Source organism: Canis lupus, chromosome 5 (assembly GCF_011100685.1).
Source record: "Canis lupus familiaris isolate Mischka breed German Shepherd chromosome 5, alternate assembly UU_Cfam_GSD_1.0, whole genome shotgun sequence".
Taxonomy (NCBI): domain Eukaryota; kingdom Metazoa; phylum Chordata; class Mammalia; order Carnivora; family Canidae; genus Canis; species Canis lupus.
The window spans coordinates 34,592,841-34,620,216 of record NC_049226.1 but is presented as its reverse complement, the minus strand read 5'-3'; the positions used below and the strand labels follow the sequence as shown (position 1 = coordinate 34,620,216).

Genomic DNA, 27,376 nt, shown 5'->3' with positions numbered 1-27,376 from the left:
CCCACCAGTGTTGGGGAACACGCCTCCGGATGGGAAGCTGGCGTGGTTTCCCGATGATCAGATCTTTATTATCGGAGGAAGATCTTGGGAGTGGGGTAACAGCTTTTCTTGTTATTTCAGTCCCAGTCGGATTCCAGAGTAGGCCGTGCTCATCCAAGAGGCGTGGGAGAACAGGGGGAGAAGTTAGTCATGCAAGACACATGTGTTTACTGCACGCCGCTCCCTGGGAGCAGCGTGCTGGGCTGTGCACAGGGCACCGCGACCCCACGCTGGAAGCATCTCGGCCTCGGACAGACCATCCGCTGGACTTCTCACCAGGCAGCCCCTGCTGGAGAATGAATCTCCTGCCGTCTTGACAGCTGTAGTTAATGCCTGTCTGCACCTCCAAAGAGGCCATCAGCCCCAGAAGAACTCGCTCCTACAGTGGGCGAGCGTGGAAACATCTTGTGGTCTGGAACCAGGATGCGCTCTGGGAACAACGAGCTGGAGGAGGTCCTGCCCCTCATCCCCACCCCGCACCCAGGCGGTAACCCTTAAGTGGCCATCTTGGGGACCTAGTGTAGGGGTTTCCAGGGACTGGGGGCAGTTGGCTTTGAGGAGGTCAGAGCAAAAGCAGGTTTTTTTGGACCTAGAGACACGCACACAAGGGAAGATGATGTGAAGATCCAAGGAGGATACCCAGCTCTGAGCCAAGGAAGGGCCGAGGTGACAGTCTGTACGACAGACTCTCTGTCGCGACCCTCAGAAGGCCCCCACCCCCGCCAACACCTGGATCTCACACTTCTGGCCACCAGAACTGGGACACAACACAATTCTGTTGTGTAAGTGGCCTTGGTGGTGGTGGTGTTTTGTAGGGGCAGCCCCAGAACACCAGCATGCTTCCCAGGCCCCCGCATAAAGGGCCACCAGGGGTCTCTTTGGGCGCTGTCAAGTCGCATGAGAGGTGTCGTGTCCTCCCCTGGGGGCTGTGGAGAGGATGCAGCCTGTCACCTCCTTTGTCCACACCTGGCCTGAGGGTACAGTAGCACCAGCACCAGAAAGGTGGCCTGCTTTCCTGTTGCACTGCCAGCCTGTTGGTGAATGCAGGGCGTGGGCCCAGGCTTAAAATAGCTGCCTGGGCCCCAGACTTCTGGTAGTTCCAAGAGAAGGAAGTGCAGAAAAGCCTTTTATGTAAGCTGTAGGAGAGAGACCCAGAAAGCGATTGATTCCCAAATGCTTTAGATTCTTCTCGTACATGTCCTTGTGTGTGGACACGAGAAGACTGGGCTGGCAGGCACGTCCACAGCTCTCTGCCCCTTCTTGGCCCCGGGGATGCCCTGTCTTGATTCCCCGTCTCTGTAAAAGCAGGGGTGAGGCTGGTGTCTTTCAAGCTCTGTATTTCCCCTGGGGGACAGACTCCAGTGGCCACACAGGTGGCCCAGCTCCCTGCCACCACCTCCCGCAGTCGCCGATTCCTGCTGGGTGGGATGCCCTGTGGCCCCAGTGGCACAGCTTTGGCTGCAGGGGCGAGGGCACAGAGGTGTTGGTCGGTGGTGGATGTTTCCCAGTCATGGATCCGGGAGGACTTCTGTTCCCCCTTTTGACCTTTCTGCGAATTTTCCAGCACTGCACCCCCTCGCCCCCCAGGACCTGCATTACTTTTATAAGTAGGATAAAAATAATTGCTCTACTCATTTCCCAGATCCCAGCCCGCCCTCCTGGGTTCCTCTGCCTCTGCTTTCTCAGATGCCTGTCCTCCCTGGTCCTCTCCCTCTTCCTGCTGGAGTCCTCTGGGTGGGATCTTTGGGCGCTGCTAAACTTTGGGGTTGCCTCCAGAGCTGGAGTGAACAGACTGGAGCCTGAGAGCACCCTGGGCTCATTTATGTTTGGTGAGGAGCACCCAGGGGTGCCCAACTATGTGCTCTCCACTGTGAAAGAAGAGGATGCCGGGCTGGGAGTCAAGGAGGGACTCCTCCCTCTTTCTCTCTCCTCCCTCCTCCCCAGCCATCATCCCTGTCCCCAGATAAAGACTTCAGTGGCTTTGTGCTGCTGTATAGAAACAGGTTACTTGTTGATGGGGGACAGAGGGCCTCTACAGGAGCAGGTGCCCAGCACACAGCAGGGATAGAGCCTTGGGAAGCAGAACAGAACGGGCCAGGGAGCACCCAGTGCTTTGGACACCAGGTCCCCACCCAGCTGGCTCAGCTCTTCCCTAGAGAGACTGCATCCCCATGAATTCCCGTGAATTCCCATGACCAGGTGTGCAAATACAAAGCCTTCTTGGCTGGTGGACTTTAGAGATGGAGAGGAGGCCTGCATGGTGGTGGTCCTGCTGGATTTCTTCTCTGCTCTCAAAGCATGGGCCCTGTGAGGGGTGCGGGGGGGCATTTTTCTTTTTCTGGATCTCTCGGGGCCACATTGACTGTTGGCTGTAGTTTTTAACAGCGCCACCTGTTTGGGAGAAGTACTTCAAATCGTGGGTGTGTTTTTAAGTCAGGAGTGATTTGTGGGTTGTTTTGATGGGTGTCCCTTTGGTAAAAAAATCTTGCTTATTTTATTTTTATTTCTATTTTTATTTTTATTTCTATTTTTATTTTTATTTTTATTTTTTAATGGCCTTCCCTCCTTCCTTGGCACCCCCCAGGCCTGTGCTTCTCCAAGTGGAGTTCCTTGGACCAGCGACATCAGCGCCACCTGGGGACTTGTTAGAAATGCAGTTTCTCACCCCCACCCCCACCCCCAAGACCTTTGAAATCAGGGGCTCTGGGAGTGAGTGGGGTCCTGTGGTCTGTGGTTTCACCAGCCTGCCAGGTGATGGAGAAGGACTTTGAGCCTACCTTGAAGACTACCCCTGTTGGTGGCATTCCAGAATTTTCCTTAGTGGACGAGGCTGGCAGGCCTTTTAGCAGAGAGTTTTTTTCCAACCTGCTCATTTTGTTTCTCAAAGAATCTTATTTCATATCACCTTGAAAATGCTACCAATTTCTTCCTCACTTTGTATATTCCTCTGTCCTGATGCCCCCCACCTTTTAAAGATTTTATTTATTTACACATGAGAGGCAGAGACACAGGCAGAGGGAGAAGCAGGCTCCCTGCAGGGAGCCCGATGCAAGACTCGATCCCAGGACCCCGGGGTCACACCCTAAGCAGAAGGCAGATGCTCAACCACTGAGCCCCCCAGGTGCACCCTCAATGCCCTTTCTTGAAGAGCTTATTTTGTCTAAAATTTCTGTCCATGTTTTGGAGTATTGGTTCCTCCCCGCTTTGTGATTCGGGGGCTAGATGGTCTTCTTGGGAATCCAGCAGGCTTGGAGAGTGCCTTGGTGGCCGCACCTCTCAGAGAAAGGACGGCTTATTTCTATTCCCCAAAATAGCCATGGCTCTTTCCAAAGGTTTCCTCTGCCTTGTGAAAAGCAACACTCTCTCCACGATTTCGAGCATTATTTATAAACGTAAAGTCACACCTTTTACTGGAAAGGCTTCTAAATCTGGATTAGCCATGCAGCGTGGTTGAAGTTCACAAATGCCAATTTTCTCAGAAAACAGATCCTAAAGGTGGCATGTGAGTGAAAGATACCCCATAGCGGGAAGAGAAGCTTCGGAATGGTTGAGGGGTGTGATTTTTCTTTTTTTCCCATGGAGAGATTATGGAAGTCCTCCTTGGGGCGTATTAAGAAGCCACTGTTCAGCACAGTCCTAGAAAAATATTCCAAATGTGGTCACAGAAGAATATTCCAGATAATAATGGCCTTAGGGCTGGCGTGGGCTGTTTATAGGGCAATGAAGTTTGGTGGATGTCTGTGGGCAAGAGGATATTTATTTATTTATTTATTCATGAGCAACACAGAGAGAGAGGCAGAGACACAGGCAGAGGGAGAAGCAGGCTCCCTGCGGGGAGTCCAATGCAAGACTCGATCCCAGAACCCTGGGATCATACCCTGAGCCAAAGGCAAACAGACGCTCAACCGCTGAGCCACCCAGGTGTGCCAGGGAGGGTCTTCTTATAGGAACAGGGGCCCACTCAGACTAGCTTGTAGGGGGAAAAGAAGGGACATCTATTAGAAGCACATAGGCCATCTCCTAGAAGCCTCTGCTAAAGAACTGGAAATTGAGAGCTGAGCTGTAGGTTCTGTCTCTGGGACCTCACGATGTCTCAGGCTCACCGGGTTCTCTGGGTTTGCAACATACCTATTTTTCTCTGCATTCTTGCTTTTTTTCTTTTAGTAGCCAGTTAGCAGAAACTGGCCGCTGAGGGTTGAAGATGACCTCCCAAGACCTGTTCTGAGTCACGCCTGTTGGAACAAGGAGTAGTGGCCAAGTAGGCATTCCCAGATATGGGTCTGCCTAGAAAGGCCCTGGCATTTGGGTCTTGATTATGGGTAACATGTAGTTCTGTTTTGTTTTGTTTTGTTTTTATGATGTAGAGGCACCTGGGTGGCTCTGTGGTTGAGCATCCACCTTTGGCTCAGGTCATGATCCCGGAGTCCCCAGGGGTCGAGTCCTGCATTGGGCTCCCTGCAGGGAGCCTGCTTCTCCCTCTGCCTGTGTCTCTGCCTCTCTCTGTGTGTCTCTCAGGAATAAATAAAATATTTTTTAAAAATGATGTTTTAGGATTCTGATTGTGATTTTTATAGAAAGCCCAGTTGATCTGTAGCTTTTTCGCTTCCTCACTTTGGGGACCACACTCAAGAAGCAAGGCCTTTGCCAGCAAAAGAGGGGACTGTATTCTTCTAGGACTCTCATGGACTGTGTATCCCCCATTAACATTTTTAAGCCAGATAAAACTTAATTTCAGAAAATGGTTGAGAAATAGATGGACTTTAATTTTTTTCAGATCGCTGGCCTTGTGCTCTACCAGCATTTATTGACTGGCTCAGCCTTTCACAGTTGCCCTGCAAAGCACCACTGGACCATATGCTAACCTAGTCTGTTTGGGTCTGTTTCTTGTTTTTTTGTTTTTATTTTTCCGTCTTTGAATGTATTCCTACACTAACATGACACAGTGTCACCTCTCTTTTATGGAAAATTATCATGTACTTGGTAAAGCATTCAGATGGGATGCTATAAAAATATGGCCCTTTTTTATTTGATTTTGTTTTAATTATTTTAGAGATAGAATAGTTTGAGTGAGAGGAGAGGGAGAGGGAGAAAATCTCAAGCAGACTCCCCACTGAGCGCAAAGCCCGACGTGGGGCTTGATCCCACGACCCACGAGATTGTGACCTGAGCTGCCAAAATCAAGAGTTAGTTGCTTAACCAACTGAGCCACCCAGGCGCCCCACTTTGGCTTGATTTTTAAAAATTAACCAGCATCAAATGTTTCTTGTGTGTTCTGCTAGCGATTTTCTGTGCACATACATTTCTTTTTTTTTTTTAAAGATTTTATTTATTCATTCATGAGAGACAGAGAGAGGGACAGAGACACAGGCAGAGGGAGAAGCAGGCTCCCTGCGGGGAACCCGATGTGGGACTTGATCCCAGGACTCCGGGATCATGCCCTGAGCCCAAGGCAGATGCTCAACCACTGAGTCACCCAGGTGTTCCTGTGCACATACATTTCTAGGATGTATCTGAGCACCTTTTGTACACTGGTCACTTAGTGGTGTGTGTCAGACACGCCCTGCACATCTGCACACTCAGATCCGCCCCATTCCCAGGGAACAGCTGCGTGGAATGCCATCCTCCCAACACAGCATTGTGTCCCCTGGGCATTGACAGCGTTTCCCTGGAGATTTTCACCATTTAACAAAAGATGCCCCCAAACACATCGCCATGCTCATTACATCATTGCACACCCGCAATTGTTGTTAGGTCGAAGGATCTGTGTGTTTGGGATTTTGATCACTGTCTCCACGCTGTGTTTTTTCAAGACATTCCCAACCTGTTTTTCCAGATCCTCGCTAATGAGGGGTTATCAGCCTGATATACGTCCAGTGAGTAGGAAAATAGCGTCTTGTTATCTTAATTTGGGTTCTTCCGACTCTTGAGAGAGAACGAACATCTTTTCCTCTTGGTTATTTGCAGTTGTTTTTCTTTAAATCATCCATATATGTTCTTTGCCTTTTGGATTGGATTGCTTGCATAATTCATGCTGTGTGAAGGGGTTTGGTGCTCTGTTCTCCATGGTCTTATCTACACACACGTGCACACACATACACACACACACACACACACACACACACACGCTCATTTTTAAAAACCAGCCTTTGGCTGTATACCCAAACTCCATTCTCACAATTGCCTTGACCTGAGTCAGCATTCACTCATCAAATACCCAACTGCTTACTCTACGCGGTACCCAGGAGACAGGGATACATTTATGTGACACAGTCGCTGCCCTCACATCTGGTGGGCGGGCTGGACTTGAAAACAGGTGCTGGGGCTGAGGAAGGGGGTAGGTGATTCCCCCGACCCAGGCTGTCTACCGCCTAAGGGCAGGACAAAGTTGTGGGCTCCTGGAGCTCCTCCCCAGGTTCGGCACTTGTTCATACTTAGTGCTCCCCATGTCCAAACCAGTTGGCCCACACCTGCCTTCCAGCCTGCTGCCAGCACTGTCCACGTCAAGCAACTGGGCTTCCCCCACCCCCCACCCACTAGAACCTTCTACTGGTGCCCTTTCCCTCTTGGCTTCCTTCACAGCAGTGCTTTGTCCTCTCTGTGGTCCCCTGTTCTAGGAAAGACTCTAAAAACTCAGTCATGCTAAAGGGTTTGTGGCAATCTATGCTAGATTAGATTATTCTAAAACTAAAATAGTCAACAAAGCCTCATGTCAAAGCCAAGGCTCTCTGGGGACAGATGTTGGGAGTCTGATAGCGTTAGAAGGTTGGGGTAAGGATGATGAGCGTTTAGGAAGTTTCCTAACATGATCCTACGTTGCTGCCATGCATCTTGCTTTGTACTTTGCCTGACCCTAACCCCCTCGGATTCTGTGTCTTTAGGTATCTTCTAGTCTGTGGCTGGTTCCTGGGATGGTTTACTGGGGTCTCTACCAGTTTTTACCCCCATCTGGTTTATCACTGAGACTCCGTGTTAACAATGCTGATTTCTGGGTTCTGCCTGAGACCTACTGAACCAGAATTTTCAGGTCCTGGGTCCGGGAATCTGTATTTTTACCAAGTGGTCCCAGTGATCCTGATGAATAACCCAGTTTGGGAAATGAGATTGGAACTTTGCCATGTACCTGTGCTTACATCCCGGATCCCGACGGTCCAGGCTTTGGTTTGGATAAGGTCTCTTTCTTGGGATCCACCTACTTCTCCACCATAAGATGAGGGTCATAATATCCACGAACTGGCAGTTGGCCACTGCCACCTGATGGCTCATGACAAGACGCTTATTCCTAAATTGCAGTTAACGCTCACTACCCCTCAACCCAAGTTCAGGGATTTCTGGTGTGTTTGCCTGAGACTGTACTCTGTAAGGAGATTGGTATACCAGGGTTCCTAAAGGGTCTGAAAGACAGGCTGAGAGTTCCAGGCACCCCACTCCCCATGTCCCCACTAGAATTCTTCTGGCCATGGCTGGTCCTATTCTTCTAGGCCCTCTTTGTAGGCTGGAGGCAGCCACTGGTTGAGGCCAATGTCAGAGGGCCAGGGCACTAAAGGGGCCACCTCTTTATCCCATTGGTATCACCAGCCTCTCTACCATCTGTGAACCGGGCTTAAGGACCCTGCCCCACCTGGATCACAGGCTTGCCAGAAGGAGCCTTGGAGCTGCTGGGAAGTGGTAGGCCACCAACAGTGATGTTTCTCTGAATGTCAACTGAAGGACATTCCTACTGCTCAGAAAGGCTAAAGAAGGCATTCTCAGACCCTCTTCCCCCTAGCGCCAAAGAGGTGCCCTTCCTCCCCTTCCCTTTGGGGAATGTGTTCTAAGGAATGGACCTGGCATTTGAACATCTGTCTGTGTGACACCAGTGCCTGAGCTTCTAGGCACATAACAGCAGCTCTGGGCCAAGAGGTGTTTTAAGGACCAGGAGCAGGTGTGCAATCCATATCTTTCCCTTTCTTGAACAGCAGAGTCCTGGTATCACCCCTTCTTCAGAGCATGAGGACTCTTAATACCCAGAGGGGGCAGTTCTAGGGGCCATCAGGGTTATGTGTGTGCTGCTTGTGACTCTTGGACCCTGGGAATTGGGGACCATTAGCTAGCACCTCCCTTCTTCTCCCACTCCTGCAGGCTTGACCCCTGCCATGCATTTCTGGCTGGAGCTCAGGACGCAGACTATGGGGTCCTGTGGCTATGGTGAGGTCTTACCATGCTGCCTGGCCTGGGCTCAAGAGCCCTCCCGCTGGTAGGTCAGACCCAGGCAAGCCTACAGCACATAGTTCTTCTGCTGACAGGCCCATGGATGGCCCTTTGCAAAAAGCCTTTGTGTGTTTCTGTTTGCTGAGACGCCACTGCTGTATCCCTGCCACCAAGGATCCGAGCTGTGTGAACAGGGTTGGAGTAGTAATGGAGGACCCCATGGGAGACAGATCAGGATTAAGCTTCCCAGGTGAGAATCTCTTCCTGGGTGTCACATGATGGTTCAGGAATTCTCTCTATGCCCACGAGGTTCTGAAACCAACATGGAGGGGTCTGGTCCTAGAGCTGAGGGCAGGGGGCAGGGGTCATCATCACCTGGGCACCCCCTTCCTTGACCCTTCCTGAGTGAGACATCCCTGGGGCCCACTAGTGTCCCATTTCTTGGTGGTGGTAGCGGTGGTGGCAGTGCTATCCTCACATGGATGGACCCTGCCATACTCATCCATGCTCCCCAGCTCCTGCTGTTCCTTCTGGAGGGAGTTATGGAAGGGCCCCAGCTCATCTCCATCTCTGAAAAGCTGGATGGGTGGATGGGGAGAGTCGGCATTCACAGATGACGCATCCAGGGCACCAGACATGCTGAGGGGCATGTGGTGGCTGAGTCCAGGAAGCCTGCTCAGAGGCACGGCCAGACACAGTGGTCACCATTGGATTGTGCCACTTCTCTGTTTAAAGCCCTGCAGTGGCTACCCCACATTGCTGGACCCCACCCTCAGGGTGCCCATTTCTGGAGGTCTATAGCTGGGGCCTGAGGCTTTGCATTTCTAGTGATGCTAATGCTGCTGGTCCAAGACCCCATTCTGAGGGCCAGTGTCCTGCATAATCCAGTCTCACCCTGTTACCTCTGACTTCTTCTGCTCCCCACCTACATCCCCACTCTTGAGCCACACCATCTTCCTTGTAGCTGTTTGAAGATGACAGACCTGTGCCTGCCCTAAAGCCTATTGACATTTTGTTCCTCAACCTCCAATTCTGTGTCATCAGATATGTGCATGGCTCGCTCCTTTTCTTCGGCCAGCTTCTGAGACAGCCCCCAACCTGCCCACCACTTGGCACTAGTTTGTTGGGCACCCCAACACTTGGCACTCCTCTGCTTCCCTCCCATGTTCTATCAGTCCTGGGCTGTGAGGTCTGGCAGTGGTGATGGAGAGTTACTTCTAACTCTCCATGAGTGATAAAAGAGCATCGAGGCTTTTCCCTGCCTTTCCGCCCACACACTTTGGGGGAAGTTAGTGCCATAATGTGAGCAGCCCCCACAGCAAGGAACTTTGGCCCTTGCCAGCATCCATGTGAGTGAGGCATCTTGAAAGTGGCTCCTCCAGCCCCACTCAAGCCTTCAGATGATGCAGCCCCAACTAAGACCCTGTCTGTAACGTCATGGGAGAGCCTGAGCCAGAACCACCCCCATGAAGCCCCTCCTGGCTTCCTGACCCTCTGGAGCTGTGTGACATCATAAAATGCTTATTGATTCAAGCTGCTGAGTTCGAAGTGGTTTCGGATGATACTTAGTACTTAGATACCTAATACTTTCCAAACTTGACTCAACTGTGCCTGTCTGTGGGAGGCCTTCTGTGGCTACCCTTCTAAAATTACATCACTTTCTAATATTATTTTTTACCCCTCTTCCCTACTTGATTCTTCAGTGTGTTCTACTGTCTAACCTGATATGCTTTACTTGGTTACCTTCCTCCTGGCATGATTCTCTCCCTCCACTTACATCAGGAGATTTTAAATTTTCATTCGTGGAAAATTCTGCATGTTGATATTTCAAAAATGGAAGGAATAGCATCGTGACTGCTAGAACGTAAGCTGAGGGGTTGGGGGGAGAGTGTTTGAACCCATTCTATTTCCCATAGTATCCACAGGGCGCAGGACACTGCCAGGCGCAGAGTAGGCTTTCAAGTATAGTACTGTTATATTCCATAATAGAACTTATTACGTTATATCAAATATTTACCAAGTCATAAATATGTCTAGTATCTCTATGAAATTCATGAAACAACAATATTGATTTTGAGGGTGATTCTCAAACACTAGTGGTGTATAGACTCTAACAGCACTGTTTTGCTGCAACTCCCAGAGTCTTAGCACAGAGCTCAGAGATGTTGGTGTCACTTGCACGTTGGGAGGTCCTTGCTGGTGGATTGAGCTGCAGGTCTGCTACTTCTCACCAAGACCTCAGCTTCTTCCTTTGGAAAATGGAAATCAGGTTGCCCGGGTGGCTCAGTCTGTTGGACGTCTGCCTTCTGCTCAAGTCGTGATCCTGGGATCGAACCCTACATCGGGCTCCCTGCTTAGTGGGGAGTCAGCTTCTCTCTCTCCCTCTGCCTCTCCACCTGCTCATGCCCTGTCTCTTAGATAAATAAATAAAATCTTAAGGAAAAAAAAAGAAAAGAAAAAGGGAAATCATAGTGCCCATTTTGTAGTAATTTGGGGGTCGTTGAAGGAGGTGCCCAGCATGGAGGGGCTTGGGCTAGACCAGGCATGAATGGTGTTCAGAGAGTACTAGTTCATTTCCTGTGGAGGGTCTATGGTCCTCCTGTCGTCAGAGAACCCTAACTGCTGTGATCGCAAAGCCAAGGACAGAGGAAATTCTGGGATACAGGAGGGAACCAGAGCCTCTGCTGCAGAGTCCCAAAGGGAGGGATGAGTAGGACCCTCCAGATGCTGATGGGGGCTCTGGGATGTGCTGCAGCTTGCCTTCATGGGGGCCGACCTGACTGCAGATTCTGTATCCAGGTTGGGAGGAGGTGTCCTCTGATTCTCCTGGGACCTGCCTTCTTGGTTGGAGTGTAGGACATGGCCAAGAAGAGCAGGGCAGCCCCCGGGGGAACAGGTGTGGGGGTGGGGGGAGCAGGGTGGGAATAGCTTCTAGCTTCCAGTTCTGAAGAGGCAGGGGCTGCAGAAGGGAGCAGCAGGGCTACCATCGGGCTAGGAAAACATTGAGAACAGCCCCCCAGACCCTCCTGGTGAGGAGATGTGGGGAGGGCAGGGGGCGCCGAGCAAAAGGAAGCCACAGTTGGGACCACCACCAAACAAGAGGAAGAGCCAGGAGGAGCAGTGGGGAGGAGAGAGATTTAAAAGTATGAATTTTTTTTTAGAAGGTAAAGAGGAGGGGATCTCAGGAATCCCAGAACCCAGCCAGGACCCACAAGGGCCCAGTTCCCTCTGAACTGGAACCAGTGGTTGTTCACCTGGAAGCCACCACACAGCTAAGGATTGGCCCGGCCCAGTCAAGCACTTGAGTCCATTGAGGGCCAGATGGGGACTAGGGGGTGAGGGGTGGGGGGTCTGGGCAGGACAGGACAGGACAAGGTTGACATATGCCCAAGGCATTTACCAGAACTGATGGCCTAGATCCAGGGGGGTCCTCATGGCCTTCCCCCCGGAAGCCGCTATTTCCAATGCATGCAGGATGCAGTCTTAACCAGGGAAATGAAGTTCAGACATAACTGTGCAAAGTTAATAACTGCTGCCTCACTGCCTGTTTCACTATTAGCATTATCATTGCCATTATTATTTTAAGGAGGGGTCGTCTGTGCTTTGAATCCCAGATTTATGTCTCTGTCCTCCTTTCAACTACACTTCGATTTTTTAAAAAGATTTTATGTATTTATTCATGAGAGACAGAGAGAGAGAAAGAGAGGCAGAGACACGGGCAGAGGGAGAAGCAGGCTCCCTGCCGGGAAACCGACATGGGACTCGATCCCAGGACCCCAGGATTGCGACCTGAGCGGAAGGCAGACACTCAACCCCTGAGCCACCCAGGTGCCCCCAGAAGTTTTATTCCACGTGGCTGTCATTGGCAACCACTGATGGGGAAATTAAACTCTCTGGCCTGTGGCATTGATGGTCCAGTTTGATCCACAGGCAGGCGATTTGTGTGTGTCTGTGGCTTTTCTGGTGTCACTGGAGGTCCGAATCGAGTTAGGGTTGCCATTGGGGAAAAAAAAGGTGTTTTTCATGGATTGAGTTGCATGGGCGGGCAGTGTTGCCAAGAACACATCTCGCTTCTTCCACTCTGACCTTGCTGTGCCCCTTCAGCCTTTGGGGGCCTGCCTGACAACACCTCTGGCCCTGGCAGTCTGGGTGTTTCTGGAACCACCTAAAACCCCAGGGAGAGAACCCAGGGTAAGTCAGGCCCCAAACCTTCTGCTTCAGTTTGGCCCTGGCTTGTTCAGGGAGCCTGGCGTGTTGTAAATAGATTAGGGGACCTTTTATTGAAAAAGGCCTAGAAATGGCTTCCTCCCTGTGGGTGGTATGGTCATCCGGGGTGATGTTTCCTGCTGCTGGTGAGGTCACTCAGCCACAGTCCCCGTGGCTCTCTCCAGACATCCGCCCGGCCTGGCCTGGCCACTTTCCTGCCTCAGGCTTGCAGTAGCTTTGTGTTTTGGGTTTGGCCAGAGTTGGCCAAGATGAGGAGGGAGGCTGAGCTGAATCCTTCACCATTTTTTTTTAAGATTTTATTTATTCATGACAGACACAGAGAGGCAGAGACATAGGCAGAGGGAGAAGCAGGCTCCCAGTATGGGACTCGATCCCAGGACCCCGGGATCACGACCTGAGCCAAAGGCAGATGCTCAACTGCTGAGCTGCCCAGGTGCCCCCTTCAGGCGGTTCCATTGCCCTGATGAAGTTGAGGCCAAAATATGTGGTTCTTGCAGGAAGAGGGAACTCCAGCTTCTGGGGGCGGGGCTTGTAAGGGACCCAGACCAGCAAGTGCAGCAGAAGGGGCCTTCTGGGGAGTGGGGTTCTGACTGCAACCCGCATCCCCTTGTGATTTCAGATCCTCCTCCTGCAGACTCTGAGCACAGGATGCCACTGTGGCTCCTCTTCTCTGTCATCAGGATTCCCGGGGTGGGGCGGGGGGGACCCACAGGGGCAGCCCCACCCTGCTCTTCGCTCTCAGCTGGCTCTCATTAGTTGCCCCACATCCCACAGATGCAGCAGCTTCAGTGGGAAGGTTGCTTGGGGCCCAGCCCAGGTCACTGTTGCCATGCTGTGAGTCACCTCTCCCTGCCGCCCTCCTGTCTTGCTCCGTTTGCTGCCAGGAGTCACCGTGGTGGTCCTTTCTCAGTCCACATGAGTCTTGCTTTTGCCCATAAGATTCCATTTTGTCTTGGCCACAACCCCCCTTCAGTATAAGAAGAACTGGTGCTCCTGCATAGACCCTGCGTAGAGGCCGCCCAGCTGACCTTGGAGCACAGCCTTGCAGGTGCGTGCCGCCCCGCTCCCAGCCGGCTTCCACAAGCTCCCACGGGGCAGAAGGGGCTGCTGGGGCTTCTCTGAAATCAGGCATCAGCCACCAGAAGGGTGGGGCAACAGCAAAAAGTGGGCATCTCCCTGGGAACCGTGCCCATGGGGGAGAACGGGGCTGTTTGTCCCTGGAGACAGGAAGGGTGCATCACATGGGAACCTACATGTGCTGTCATGGTGTCTGTCCTTCCATTTGCCCATCTGTCCAGGCACCCAGCAAGGCAGGGGGGAGCCTGCCACAGACCTGGCTCTCAAGGACGTGGGATAGGGGTCAAGGTCAAAGTGTGTGCTGAGAAGTGGGACAAAGGGTTGATTCCCTGGGAGGAGCTAGTGGGGTGCGAGTGTGTGTGCTGGGGGCTCCTGGGTCTAGTTTTCAGGCAAATCTGGGGCAGATTATGTGCAGGAGGTCCAGGCGGGGGTGTGCTCCAGGGAGCAGCCCCCGGGAGGGAAGCAAAGCAGTACCAGGTACAGTCACAAGGTCTGTCAGCCCCTGCCGGCTCTGAGCTGGGTGGCCACGCGGGATTATTTGACTTGAGGCAAGGGGATTGATTGGTGGGCTTTTTAACCCCCCACATTGACCAGCCATTGGATGTGCAGCGCCCCCCACCCCTCACCCCAGGCGTAGCCTCTGCAGCTGGAGACATCTGGGGGATGCACTACAGCGTTCACTCTGGAGAGTTTGGGCATTTGACAGCAGGGGAGAAATGCAGTCTGGGGAGGCTGCCTGGTGGAAGAGACATTTGGTAAGATTCGGCCCTCCGGGGGTGGTAGTGGGGTAAGGCGTGTTGCAAGACCAGCAAATGTGCTGAAGTGAAGTGAATGCTGGACAGACAGATAGGGACGCCCTACTGCCGGGGCTCTGAGGTTTGGACTTTATTCTGTGTGCTATGTGGGGGACGAGCCAGCAAAGGATTGTCCCTGTGTGTGACCTGTAGCAAGAGCAGGGCTCTGGGGTGAGGCCCTCCCGGCCCCTCCTAACACGGGAAGCCACTGAGCCTGATTTTCTGGTCACTCCTCAGCTGTCCCCTCCACGGTCACATCTCCCTTCTCCTGTCACTCACCCTCTGCTCTGAAGTCTCTCCTTTAAGACACGAAGGGACCAATATCTCCACCCCGCCCACTTCCTCCTCCTGGAGCCATAAACACCTTGAACCCAAACAGTAGGTTTAAGATTTTAAGACCACTGACCAAAGCTGGAGGGCAGGAGTGTTGGGACCCGAAAGACCAACTAGCCCAACCATTTCATTTCAGATGGAGAATCAGAAGACCAGAGAGGCCATGTGAGCTGCCCAGGGCCACACAGCCCATTACAGGCAGCACTGAGGCAGGAATCCAGTTCCCTTGAATCCAAATTGAAGAGAAGCTATTGAAAAGTGTTGCTTATTTTTGTTTTTAGCATCTCAGACCACTGAGATTTTACTAACAATTTTTTATTAGTCCATTATATGGACATAGTATCATTTAACTAAAAATATACCGAATGTGGGCATTTGGCACCAACACAGTGGTTGCCGTGAGTGGATACCCTTACCGATCACCTTTTACAGAGGAGGAAACCAAGGAACCTGGAGCATGGTTAGCCTGGCCTGAGGTTCCAGGGGTCGGAGGAGGCAGAGGCGGGATTGCAACCCAGGTGGTCTGGACACAGAATCGGCGCTATTCGTAGATGCTAAGCAGGGTGCTCTTCGTGGGTTGGGAAAAATAAAAGAGTCGATCAGTGAAAAGAAGGGATAGTATGATTTTTGTTTGATTTTAAAGGTGTGTGTACACAGCTCGAGAATAAATCACTGGAGATACTAAAACGTTGACACTGAGGACCTCTGAGCTGGTGGGACCATGTGGGCTACTCTTTTCTTTTCTTTCTTTCTTCCTTCTGTTGATTTTATTTATTTATTTGAGAGAACGTGAATGAACAAGGGCAGAGTGAGAAGCAGACTCCCCGCTGAGCAGGGAGTCCGATGCGGGACTCTATCCCAGGACCCCGGGATCATGACCTGAGCCGAAGGCAGACGCTTCACCCACTGAGCCACCCGGGTGTCCCGGTGCTACTCTTTCCTTTGTGTTTTTCTACACTGTCGAGTTGTATAGCATGAGAAAGGATCGTCTTCATCGCTAGATAACTTGATGAGAGGTCTGTGCTCACAGTGGCCCTGTGCCTAACGTCGCATTCAAGGAGGCGAGCACCTGTTGCAACGTTAGCTTTACTTCCTGACTGGCCCCTGTAGCTGGGCATCCGGGGAGGGACAGGTGGCCAGTCTCACGCAGCGGTTATAATTCAGACAAGATGTGGGCCTTTAGAGCCGAGAAGGACTTGAGAAATCACCTGCATTTTGCAGAAGATTCCCCCCTCCTTTGTCTCTGTATTAAACCACCCCACCCCCTCCCAGGCCAGGGCTCCTTCCTCTGGCTCAGGGGTTTCGGGCAACACTGGGCACTTGGAAGAAATGCACTGTTGGCAGGTGGGCGTCAGGGGCACGAGACAGAAGTGGAGATTTGTGAGTTGGCACCTTTGGGGGATTGTTGGGGGTGCAATGGGGACTGTTCCCAAAGATCCCTGCTGGGAGGTCACCTCTCCTGCTCCTTCATGGGAGAAGGGTCCCCAGTGAAGAGAAACTGTGCATCATAGGAAATGCAGAGGGGCAATAATGTGGGAGCAGAAAGCCCACTCCTGCTTCCCGGGGTTGTGCAAGAAGGTGGCCAGCCCACGGCCCTGCTCCATGACCCTCTGAGGTTTGGCCCCTGTGAGAGTCTCAAAGTGATTGTGTGTTTCTTTCTTTGACCAGAGACCACCTGGGAACGTCCCAGCAGTTCTCCTGGGATTCCAGCCAGCCCTGGCCCTCACAGGAGCTCTCTGCCTCCAACAGGTACAGTCCACTCACTGCTTTGGGGGCAGCTGGGAGGGGCCCCATACCCACCTCCGCTGGAAAGGCCAAGACTCTGGGTTCTGGGGGTCTGGAACCTGGCTGAAGATCTTACTGGCCAAACCCAGGGAGTGATATGGAGGGCTGGGAGGCTGGGCTCTCCCTGGTAATGTCACTAGCAGCCTGGTGGCTCACCCTCACTCCCTCTCAGGTGCTTAAGGAGGGGAACTAGCCAGGTGACACAGTGAGGCATCAGGGTTGTACCCTGTCTGCTGGTGTGGATACCCCAAGCGGGAGCAGCACTGCTCTGCACAGCTCCTAAATGCATCAAGGAGAAAAGTTAAAGGAGGCAGATTTGTATGGGGCAACTTTCAAATAGAATGTTCTAGAAAGCACTTGGGATTCCTCGTTAGGGTGTGAGTTCTCTGTCTGCAAAGGCAATCAAGTGGAGGTGGTCGAGAGAGACATTCCTATCATAGGTGGGGTGGGGTTTTTTTTTCCAAGTTCCTAAGAGGCAGGTGGATTTTTAGAGCCCTTACCCATCAGCCCAGGTTTGCAGTAATGTGCTGTTTCGCTGCCCTGGCCAGCTGTGGCTCTCCCACACTGGACTATATGCTCTCTGAGGATGGGGATTGCACCTCCCCTTTTCTTCCTTGGGACCTTCAGCCCCCAGACACGAGCTGGCTTCTGTATTGAGGGAGCTCACCAATGCCTCCATCATCACGGGGTGGGGAGTGTGAGGAGGGTAGGGGTGAGAAGAGGAGGGGAGAGGCAGCAGCTTCCATTGAGGGGGGTGAGGGCCTGTACAGCCTTCACAGAGCTGACATAACCCATCACAGGGGACCAAGGGAAGAGCTAAAATAACGACAGAAGAGTGGCTGTGTGAACCCATGAACGAAGGTGTACAGGCAGGTGTAGAAAATATGAGCAGGACTTTGAACCCTCGCATCAGAGGAAGGGTCTTGGGTGCAGGGCTGCACCCCTGCCTTGCAGCCCTGAGGTCTTCAGACACTCTTTACCCCTGATACGTTAGGAACTCTACAGTTTATTGTATGATGCATATAAGATAAAGCATATGACCAAAGTGTGTTATTTGAGGAAATGAGAATTGTCACAGCAGAGGAGTTCAAGAAACAAAATGGTAGGAAACTGCAGCTCTGGAGACTCAGCCAAGGCACGAGAGAGGGGGTGAGTGGGTGTTCTAGGCTTTTAAAATGTTTTTATTGACATTATTTATATATATACATATATTTATGTATGCTGTCAATTTGTATGTATGTAAAATGTAAATAAACCTCTAAATATATAAATACATATTTATATATTTTATGTATAAATAGATATACAAATATATAAACAAGTATATATATATATACTTGTTTACATATATACAGATATATATATTATTTCTTTTCTTTTCTTAAAAGATTTTATTTATTTATTTATGAGAGACACAGAGAGAGGCAGAGACACAGGCAGCGGGAGAAGCAGGATCCATGCAGGGAGCCTGATGCGGGACTCGATCCTAAGGCCCCAGGATCAAACCCTGAGCTGAAAGCAGATGCTCAACCACTGAGCCATCCAGGAGTCCCTATTTTATTTTAATTATTTTATTTATTTAAATTTTTTAATTAAAAAAAAAAAGAATCCAAACAGAGAAAACCCTCTTGTGAGAGAGGGAAATGAGACATTTGCTCCTGATTCCCTAGGGAGAGGGTGAGCCCCCCCCCCCCCCCCCCCCCGCCCCGCCACACACACACCTCATCGCAAGAGCTAGTCGCCAGAACCAGCCCATTCGGCCTTCCTACCTGTTGTAGGACGAGGACAGGCAGTTCCGGGCACACTGCCTTCTGTATTGGGTCGTCTGGTGTTTCTGTTTTTGTTCTGACAATAGAAATGCCAGTGGGAATAAAGGGAGGTGTGGCCCTCCAGGCTGGCTCCTGGCCAGCCAGACACTAGGAAGGAAACCCGGCTCCCGGCTGTGTTTCCTGGCCACAGTGGTTGGTCCCCGGAGCAGGACAGGACTAGGCTCAGGTATGAACTGCCACCTGCCACATCTGCGGGGCTGCTGGGACCGGTGGAGCCGGTGGAGCTGGTGGGGGAGCTTGCCCTTTGAGTCAGGGGGGTCACCTCTTCGAAGCCTGTGGCCCCCAGCACCAGGCTGTCCCCTCTGTGCTGTGTGGGGGCCATCCCCCAGAAAGAGGGCTGGAAGGAGCTGGCTCAGGGGCCAGCATGACAGGCACCTGCCCTCGCCTGAGCTGCACAGCCCAGAGGCCTGTCGGCTGAGCACTGACCTGGGTGCTGGAGTGGGACTGGGGTGCTGAGAAAGGCAGGGAGGTGGGCGCAGACCACCATCATCAGACCCGATGATGACAGTTGTCAAGAGGGCCGAGGCGCTAGACAGAGTGTGTGGTCACCTCCGCCCCCAGCCTCAGGGGGCTGGGGCACCTGTGCCCAGGTGGGTGGAATGCTAGGTCTGTCAAGTTCTCTACCAAGAAAAAGCTTTGTCATCCCATGCAGTTGGACGATCAACACACTCTTCTGTGCGTTGGGGATTCAGCAGGCACCCCAGCATCGTGAAGGCCTGAAGTGAAGACCCCGTTAGATGTGCTGCCTTGTGCTCTTTGTTTTGTGGGCAACATCTGGGCCCCCTAGTGCTGTGGGTCTTAACCCTGGGGCTGGTTTGGCCTGCCAGCAGGCATTGGCAGTGTCTGGAGACGTCTTTGGTTGTCATCTTCTGGGGGGGGGGGCGCAAACGCCACTGCGTAGTGCCCAGGGCAGCACAGCCCCCCAACAAGGGTTGTCCCACCTCTCACATCTGGTATTGACAGAGTTGAGGGGCCCTGTCCCAGGGTGACTCAGAACCTCGGTACTGTTCAGGGGTGAGAGACCTCGGCCCATCGAAGTGACAAGCAGCAGCAAGGGACACGTGGGGGGCTCAGTGGTTGAGTGTCTGCCTTTGGCTCAGGGCGTGATCCCGGCGTCCTGGGATCGAGTTCCTCATCGGCCTCCCCGCAGGGAGCCTGCTTCTCCCTCTGCCTGTCTCTTCCTCTCTGTGTGTGTCTCGTGAATAAATAAATAAAATGTTCAAAAAAAAAGAAAGAGAAGCAGCAGCAAAATCTACAGAAGCCTCGTTCGCTGGCTCTGAGGCCCCTTTTGTGGGCACAGTGGATACGTACCCCTCAATCACAGAGAGCCCTATTTTCTTCCCTCATGGTACTTAAAGTCCAGCTGCCTCTCATGGTTGTGGCATCTTCGATTTCAGAATGACAGCTTAGAGCGGGGCCTCGGGGTGTCACATCTCACCAGGCCTCGCAGTGCCCATGTGTCACAGCACGAGGCCATGGCTCACCTCCCACCCACCCCTCCGTAGATCACGATTCTTTTTTTTTTTAATTGACGTTCGATTTGCCAACATAGAATATAACACCCAGTGCTCATCCCGTCAAGTGGATCATGATTCTTGATTCCTCTCTCTATCCCGGGGCTCAGACACCCGTCCTCTCTGCGTCCACGCTCTGGGGTGGATGGGAGGAAACCTGTTTTGGCATCTTCTTTTCTACTTTTGAATGAAACCTCTTCTGTAGAGGATAAAACAGCAGCCATGTAGGCATTTCTCCCTACGGGGCGCGTGAGAATTTTGTCTAGATAGTCACTCATCCAGTTGTACAGGCACCTGTCAGGAGATTGAAATTTTTTTTTAAAGATTTTATTTATTTATTCATGAGAGACACACAGAGAGAGGCAGAGACACAGGAAGAGGGAGAAGCAGGCTCCCTGCGGGGAGCCTGATACGGGACTCGATCCCAGGACCCCGGGATCACGACCTGAGCTGAAGGCAGGCGCTTACCCGCTGAGCCACCCAGGGGTACTTTCAGGTGGTTCTATTGCCCTGGTAAGTTTGGGGCCGAGCCCCTATGGTTGTGCTCGTGCTCCTGCGAAAGCAGCAGTAGTAGAATATGCCAGATGCTGTTCTCAGTGCTGGGGGTCACACCACAGACCATCCACACCTGTGTGATCCCTGCTCCCAGGAACCCACGTTCTAGCAGATGACTGGGGCAGGCGAGCCAATGTGCAATATGTTCAGATGATCCTTGTTTGCTCTCATGAAAAGAATTGCAATAGGACAGTGGGACAGAATGGGGCTGGGGAGTCAGGGATGGCCCCACAGAGGAGATAATGACTATGTGTGGGGGGTGGTAGTGAGGTGTTCTGGGCCAGGGGACAGTGAGTGCAAAGGCTCTGGGGCAGAAGTGACCCTGGCATGTTCAAGAACACAGAGCAAGCCAGTGTGGCTGGAGGGTGGGGGGTGGCAAGGCGGAGAGGGGTAGGTGATGAGGGGAGAGCGGTCAGCAGGATCAGACCCTGCCGAGCCCCCAAAGCTACAGGAAGGCGGTGGGATGTCATTCTGAGCGAAGTGGGAAGTGCGGTAGAGATGTTTTGTCTTAGTGAGACACTGCCTTCATGAGGCAGCCAGGCAGCACTCGGCTGTGTCAGGATTGCTCTCCGTTAGCAGTGGTGGCAATTGGGGTGCTTACCTGCACGGGAAGGGGCTGGCGGTGAGGGCAGCGTGGGAACCTCAGCCTCGTTCATTGACTGCAGATACCGCGTATGGTCATTTCTTTTCTTTTTTTTTTTTTTTTTTTTTTTAAGCTTTTATTTATTCATGAGACACACACAGAGAGAGGCAGAGACACAGGCAGAGGGAGAAGCAGGCTCCTGGATACAGGACTCGATCCCAGGACCCTGGGGTCACGCCCTGAGCAGAATGCAGATGCTGAACCACTGAGCCCCCCCCAGACACCCCCCCCCCCCACCGCCCTGGTCTGGTTATTTCTGAAGGAGGACATGGAAAAACAGGTCCTGGAGAATATTAGTGGGAACCCCAAATTAACCCAGCTAGAGCAAGCTTAGGCCGCCTCCCCTTCATGAGGTCCAAGGTCAGTTTTACTCTTGAGTCATAGCTTCTGGAGAGGATTCAGCAGCCACCTGTGGACGGGGCCTGGTTCTTTGTTGATGCAGGTTGTTCAAGGGCTGGAAGCATAGCCCGGCCGGGTTAGCAGCTGGGGAGCAAGATCCGGGAACACACCAGTGCCCCTCACAATTGGGATTCCACTCTTCCAATGCCAGGTGCCTCTTAGAGGGTCAGCACTGGACTGAGGGCTTTTCCTTCACCGCCTCCCTGAAGACGGCGGCATCCAGAGCCGTGTTTATCCTCCAGCTTTTCCTAAAGACGTTTTTCATGCCAGGTTTTTGGGGTGAGGCCCGCAGAAGCAGTAAAGTCTAAACCAAATGGAAGAGCAGAAGCTGTATTCCGTAATGGCTGCAAATATGAAAAATGATCCCAGGGGCTGGTTTAATAGGCAGCGCGGACGCGATGATTTATGGACAGAGTGAAAAACAAGGTTCTGGGAGTCTCATGGATGCGTCACTGTGTAGAATGAAGGACACTGCAGAGCAGCATGGCCCAGTAGAACTTTCTAGCATAACAGAAAAGTGCTGTATCTACACCGTCCACCGTGGTAGCCTGAGGCACATGGCTGATGGACACTCGAAGTATGTCCAGGACAATTCCAGAGGAACTTAACTTAATTTCGCTTTATTTAATAATTTTTTAAAAATGTTTGGAATGATTTCAGGTTCACAGAGAAATCACGAAGCCAATACAGAGAATTCTTATATATCCTGTACTCAGTTCCCCCTATGGTTCATATCCTAGATACCTGGGGTGCGCTTGCCAAAAGTAAGAAACTAATGTTAACTAATTTTCTGCAGATGTCACCAGTTTATCTTTCTTTTCTTTTCTTTTTTAAGATTTTATTTATTCATTCATGAGAGACACAGAGAGAGAGGCAGAGACACAGGCAGAGGGAGAAGCAGGCTCCCTGCAGGGATCCCATGATCCCAGGACCTCGGGATCATGACCTGAGCAGAAGGCAGATGTTCAACTGCTAAGCCACCCAGGTGCCCCCAGTTTTTCCACTAATGTCCTCTTCCTGTTCTGGGATCCAGTCCTTCATACCACACAGCATGTATATTTTATTTAAATGTGATTGGTTAGAACTTGAATAGCTCCCTATGACGAGTGGCTATCCTGTCAGCCAGGGCAGGTGTGGAGAGTGAATTCCTTTCTGAGCTTCAGCCCCTGGAATGTGCACTGAGCTTTTGTTGGTGTGTTTCTTTCTTTTTTTTTTTTTTTAAGATTTTATTTATTCATGAGAGACACAGAGACATAGGCAGAGGGAGAAGCAGGCTCCCCTCATGGAGCCCGATGTGGGACTCGATCCCTGAAATCCAAGATAACGCCCTGAGCCGAAAGCAGAGCTTAACCGCTGAGCCATCCGGGCGTCTCTGTTGGCGTGTTTCTTAAAGGAGGAAATCCATCTTGTACTGAGTCGCCCCGCTGCTGACGGGATGGGAGTGGTCAGGAAACCCGGGTTCAGATTCTGGCTTTGGCTGGCCTGGGGGCTTGAGCCCATGGAGGGATCATCCTTGGGTGCAGGGCCTGCCTCCAACAGCCCCTGGGAAGCCAGGTCTCGGAGGACTGAGTGAGGTCCCTTGAAGATCAGGGAGGGTCTGCCTTTGAGCACGTGGAGCCAGCCAGGAGGAGTGCATGTCAACAGCCGCTTCCCCTGTGCAGAGGGCTCCGGGAAGGGGGCTCCCCTTCACCCACACCCTCTCTAGATTGGGAATCCCTCACCACCATCCGCCCCCTACACAGTTACAAGCAGGACCCTCCATCTACTGCAGAACTAGCAGGTCACCAGGCCCAGAGCAGCTTCCATGGTCCTCAGCTAGGTCTCACCATTGACACCAGGACGTCAGCCATGACACCGCCTTCTGGAAGGGGCCTTGAGTATTCCTTTCCTGGTTCTTGTCAGCTCAGGCCCCAGAGGACCTCACCAAAACCTGTGTAACCTTTGACCCCGGGAGGATAGGTCACAGGCTTTCAACCATTTACAGCCACCTGGGCAGATGTGTTGTGGGTTCTGTTTTGGGGGATACAGTTTCTATTTTAGATAGTCAGGGAAGCCCATGAAGACCAGGTGGCCAGACAGATGTTTCCAGACCAGAGGATTATAATGTGAAACTGCCCCCCCTCCGCCACCCCACTAAACAGAACTGGGGAGATGCAACCTTCCCCCACCACATGGTGAGTGGCAACAGCATGAGGCAGGGATTGTGCCCAGACTGCCTTCAGGGGGTGCTGAGCACAATACTCGCCCTGGTGTTTGCTTTGGTTTGCCTGACTTCAAAACCCACCTTCTTACAGCCACCACGGTTCCCAAAGCAGGTTCCACAGTACTCTTGCTTTGCTGCCCTAAATGGCTTGTGTGTCCACTAAGTGTGGGAGTACCACATGCTGTTGCCTTGTTTGAGGTTCACAGAGCACGTCAGCAGCCAGGAATACTCAGTTTATCGTGCTTCGCTGATGTTGGGTTTTCTGCAAATGGAAAGTTTGTGGCAAGTCTGTCAGCACCATTTTTTTCCCAACAGCATTTGTGTCACATTTTGGTAATACTCTTGATATTTCAAACTTTTTCGTTATGTCTATTATGGCGACAAGCTTTGTGATCCGTGATCTTTGATGTTACTGTTGCAATTGTGTTGGAGCAACCACAAGCCTGTAGGAGTGAACTTCACCGATAAATCTGTGTGTTCTGATGGCTCCACCGACCGGCCATCCCCCCATCTCTCCCTTTCCTAGGCCTCCCTCTTCCCTGAGCCCCAACAATAGTGAAATTAGGCCATTTAATAACCCTCCAGTGGCCTGTAAGTTCAAGGGAAAGGAAGAGTTGCATATCTCTTACTGTAAATGACAAGCTAGAAGTGATCACATCACGCTCAGTGAGGAAGGCATGTTGAAAGCCAAGATCGGCCGAAAGCTTGGCCTCTTGTGCCAAAGCAAAGTTAGCCAAGTTGGGAATGCAGAGGAAAAGTTCTCGAAGGAAATTAGACTGCTACTCCAGTGACCACACAAATGATAAGAAAGAGAAGCAGCCTTCTTGCAGATGTGCAGTGTCAGTGGTCTGGATAGAAGACCAAACGAGCCCCAACATTCCCTTAGGACGAAAGCCTAATCCAGAGCAAGACCCTAATGTTCATCCATTCTGTGAAGGCCGGGAGAGGTGGTGACCTCAAAGTGCAAGGGCAAGGAGCAAGTGCTCCAGAAGAGGGAGCTAAGGTAAAGAATGAAGGTGGCTACGCTCAGCAGCAGATCCTCAGTGTAGATGAAACAGCCTTCTGTTGGAAGAAGATGCCATCTAGAACTTCCACAGCTGGAGAGGAGAAATCAACGCTAGGCGCTCGTGAAGCAGGTGACCTCAAGTTGAAGCCAGTGGTCGTTTGCCATTCTGAGACTCCTGGGGCCCTTCAGAATGAGGCTGAATCTACTCTGTGCGCTGTCCACAAAGCCTGCGTGACGGCACCCCTGTGTACAACCTGGGTTACTGAATATTTTAAGCCCGCTGTTGAGACCCATGGCTCAGAAAAAAAGGATTCTCTGCAAAATATGACTTCTCATTGACAGTGGACTGGGTCTTCCAAGAGCTCTGATGGAGCTCTGATGGGCAATGAGGTGGTGTTGCTTCCATGCCTTCTAACGCCACGGTCATTCTGCAGCCCACGGGTCAAGGAGTCACTTCAACTTCCAGGCGTATTATTTGAGAAATCTATTTCGTGAGGCTCTAGCTGCCAAAGATAATGATTCCTCTGATGACTCTGGGCAAAGTGAATTGAAAACCTTCTGGAAAGGATTCTCCCTTCTATATGCCATTAAGAGGATCCATGAGAAGAGGTCAAAATATCAACATGACCAGGAGTTTGGAGGAAGTCAGTTCCAACCCTCACAGATGACTCTGAGGGGCTCAAGAGTCCAGTGGGGAAGTCGTTGCAGATGTGATGGAAACAGCAGGAGACCTAGAATCAGAAGTGGAGCCAGGAGATGGGATTGAATCACTACCATCTCATGATATACCTTTCAGTGGATGAGGGGTGGCTTCTTATAGATGAGCAAAAAACTGTGGTTTCTTGAGATGGACTCTGCTCCTGGTGAAGATGGTTGAAATGACAACAAAGGATTGAGAATATTCCATGGACTTAGTTGATAAAGCAGCAGCAGGGTTTGAGAGGATGGACTCTCGTTTTGCAAGAAGTTCTCCTGTGGGTCAAATGCTATCAAACAGCATCATGTGCTGCAGAGAAATCGTTCATGAAAGGAAGTCTATCAATGCCCCAAACTTCATTGTCTGATTTTAAGAAATTGCCACTGTCGCCCCCGCCTTCAGCAGCCACCACCCTGAGCACTCAGCAGCCATCAACACTGAGGCAAGACCCTCCACCAGCAAAGATGAGGAGGACTCGCTGAAAGCTCAGATGATGGTTAATGGTTGGTTGGTTTTTAACAGTAAAGCATTTTTAAATTAAGCACGTACATTGCTTTTTTTTAGACATAATGTTATTGCACATTTTATAGAGTGTGATGTAAACATAACTTTTACATGCACCAAGAAGTCAAAACATTCATTCGACTCTCCTTATTGTGACGTTCGCTTATTTGTTGTGCTCTGGCGCCCAACCTGCAGTATCTCTGAGGTGCGCCTGTATCTAAAAAGGCCTCCTCCTGTAATAAAGCAGTTTAATTCTGAATAATAATGGGGGCACTTGTCCCAAAGTCTTTGGAGCATAAGACTCTACCCTCTGCCTTTACTGCTTCGGACTTAGAACAAACATCCTGCTGAACTGGTGCTGGGTGTCACATGCCCGGGGAAACTCTGCATTCCGCCGCGATGAATGTGGGAATAGGGTGGTGGTGGTGGGAGGGGTGTTGCAGGAACGAGGCCTTGGGGCTCCTGGGTTTCTTCGGCTTGAGGAAAGAAGTTACATGTTTATTCCAGAAATAATGGGAGATTGGGCCAGACCTGAAGGAGGCAGAAAGGGGGGCTGTCTCCAGGGATGATTTTCTTGTTTGAAAGAGTAAGTCTCCTCTTTGGGGTCCTTTAGGGAACAGAAATGTGGACAGTGGGGCGTGGAAGACAGAGCTTTCTCTTTTGGGGACTGCAGCAGGAAGGGAAACAGAGCTCCTGGGAGCATGAATTCTGGGCAACAGATGTTGCTGGCTCTTCTCTGTTGCTTGGCTTCTCTCGACAACTCTTGCTTTGCTCCTTCTTTTCCATTTTTATCCACTTCCTCTCCCCCAGCCCCCCAAAGACCTCCTCCTTTTTCCTTTCTCCTCAAATGCCCGTCCCCTCCTCTCATTTACGCAGCTCTCAAGCCCTCTCTCTTTCCAACTACCCACAAACAGGAATGAAATGTGTGCATCTGTGTGTTTATATTTGTGTTGGAAATTATGAAAGTTACTACCTAAGAGCTTTCCGTTCCCTTTTTCTTATCTTAAAAACAGCTGAATTTGGCATTTTACTTTTTTTTTTTTTTTTTGGTATCCCCAGACTGAATTATGTTCCTTATGGTTATGAGCAATCCTTGACCAGTTTTATTTTAACCTCACTTCCCCCCATCCCCTGGGGGCTGGAGGCATCAAAAGCACCCACTTCTGGCCTCACTTGTGTTGCATCTAACCCCTGGTAAGCTGAGAGCCTAGAGGACTGGAAATAATCAGAGCCCCCTGTGGGTGAGCCGTAAGTGTTCAGATCTCCACTGATCACTCTTCTGAGCGTGCCTGGGACTGGTAGCATGAAACGCAGCAAGACCAGGGCAGTGGAGAGCTTCTGGGTGGGGAGAAGTGGTTGGATGGGAAGTTATTTTTCTCTCCCAGTAATTGTTTTGACACCGAAAGTAATTAGCCAGCAGCTGACAGCTCAGAACTGAAGTGAGAACAAGAGGGTGGATTAGGGGCAAAATGCCCCTGCGTTCGGCAGTTCCTGGCCGCCGTTCGTGTGGCGAGAGGGGTGCGTGGGGGATGCAGGAAGCAGAAGACAGACAACCATGTACTGAGGGTGTACTTTGGGGTGCTG

At 51.4% G+C, this 27,376-nt stretch overlaps 1 protein-coding gene across 6 annotated transcripts in view; it reads left to right on the top strand.

Annotated features, from left to right (window-relative positions):
- GAS7 (growth arrest specific 7) overlaps nt 1-27,376 on the top strand; it is a 209,896-nt gene that overhangs the window by 132,933 nt on the left and 49,587 nt on the right. For all 6 annotated transcript variants that reach the window (XM_038536874.1, XM_038536877.1, XM_038536879.1 and 3 more), the window contains exon 3: nt 16,326-16,406. In XM_038536874.1, coding sequence (XP_038392802.1) covers nt 16,326-16,406 — 81 coding nt within the window. The remainder of the gene's footprint in view (nt 1-16,325; nt 16,407-27,376) is intronic.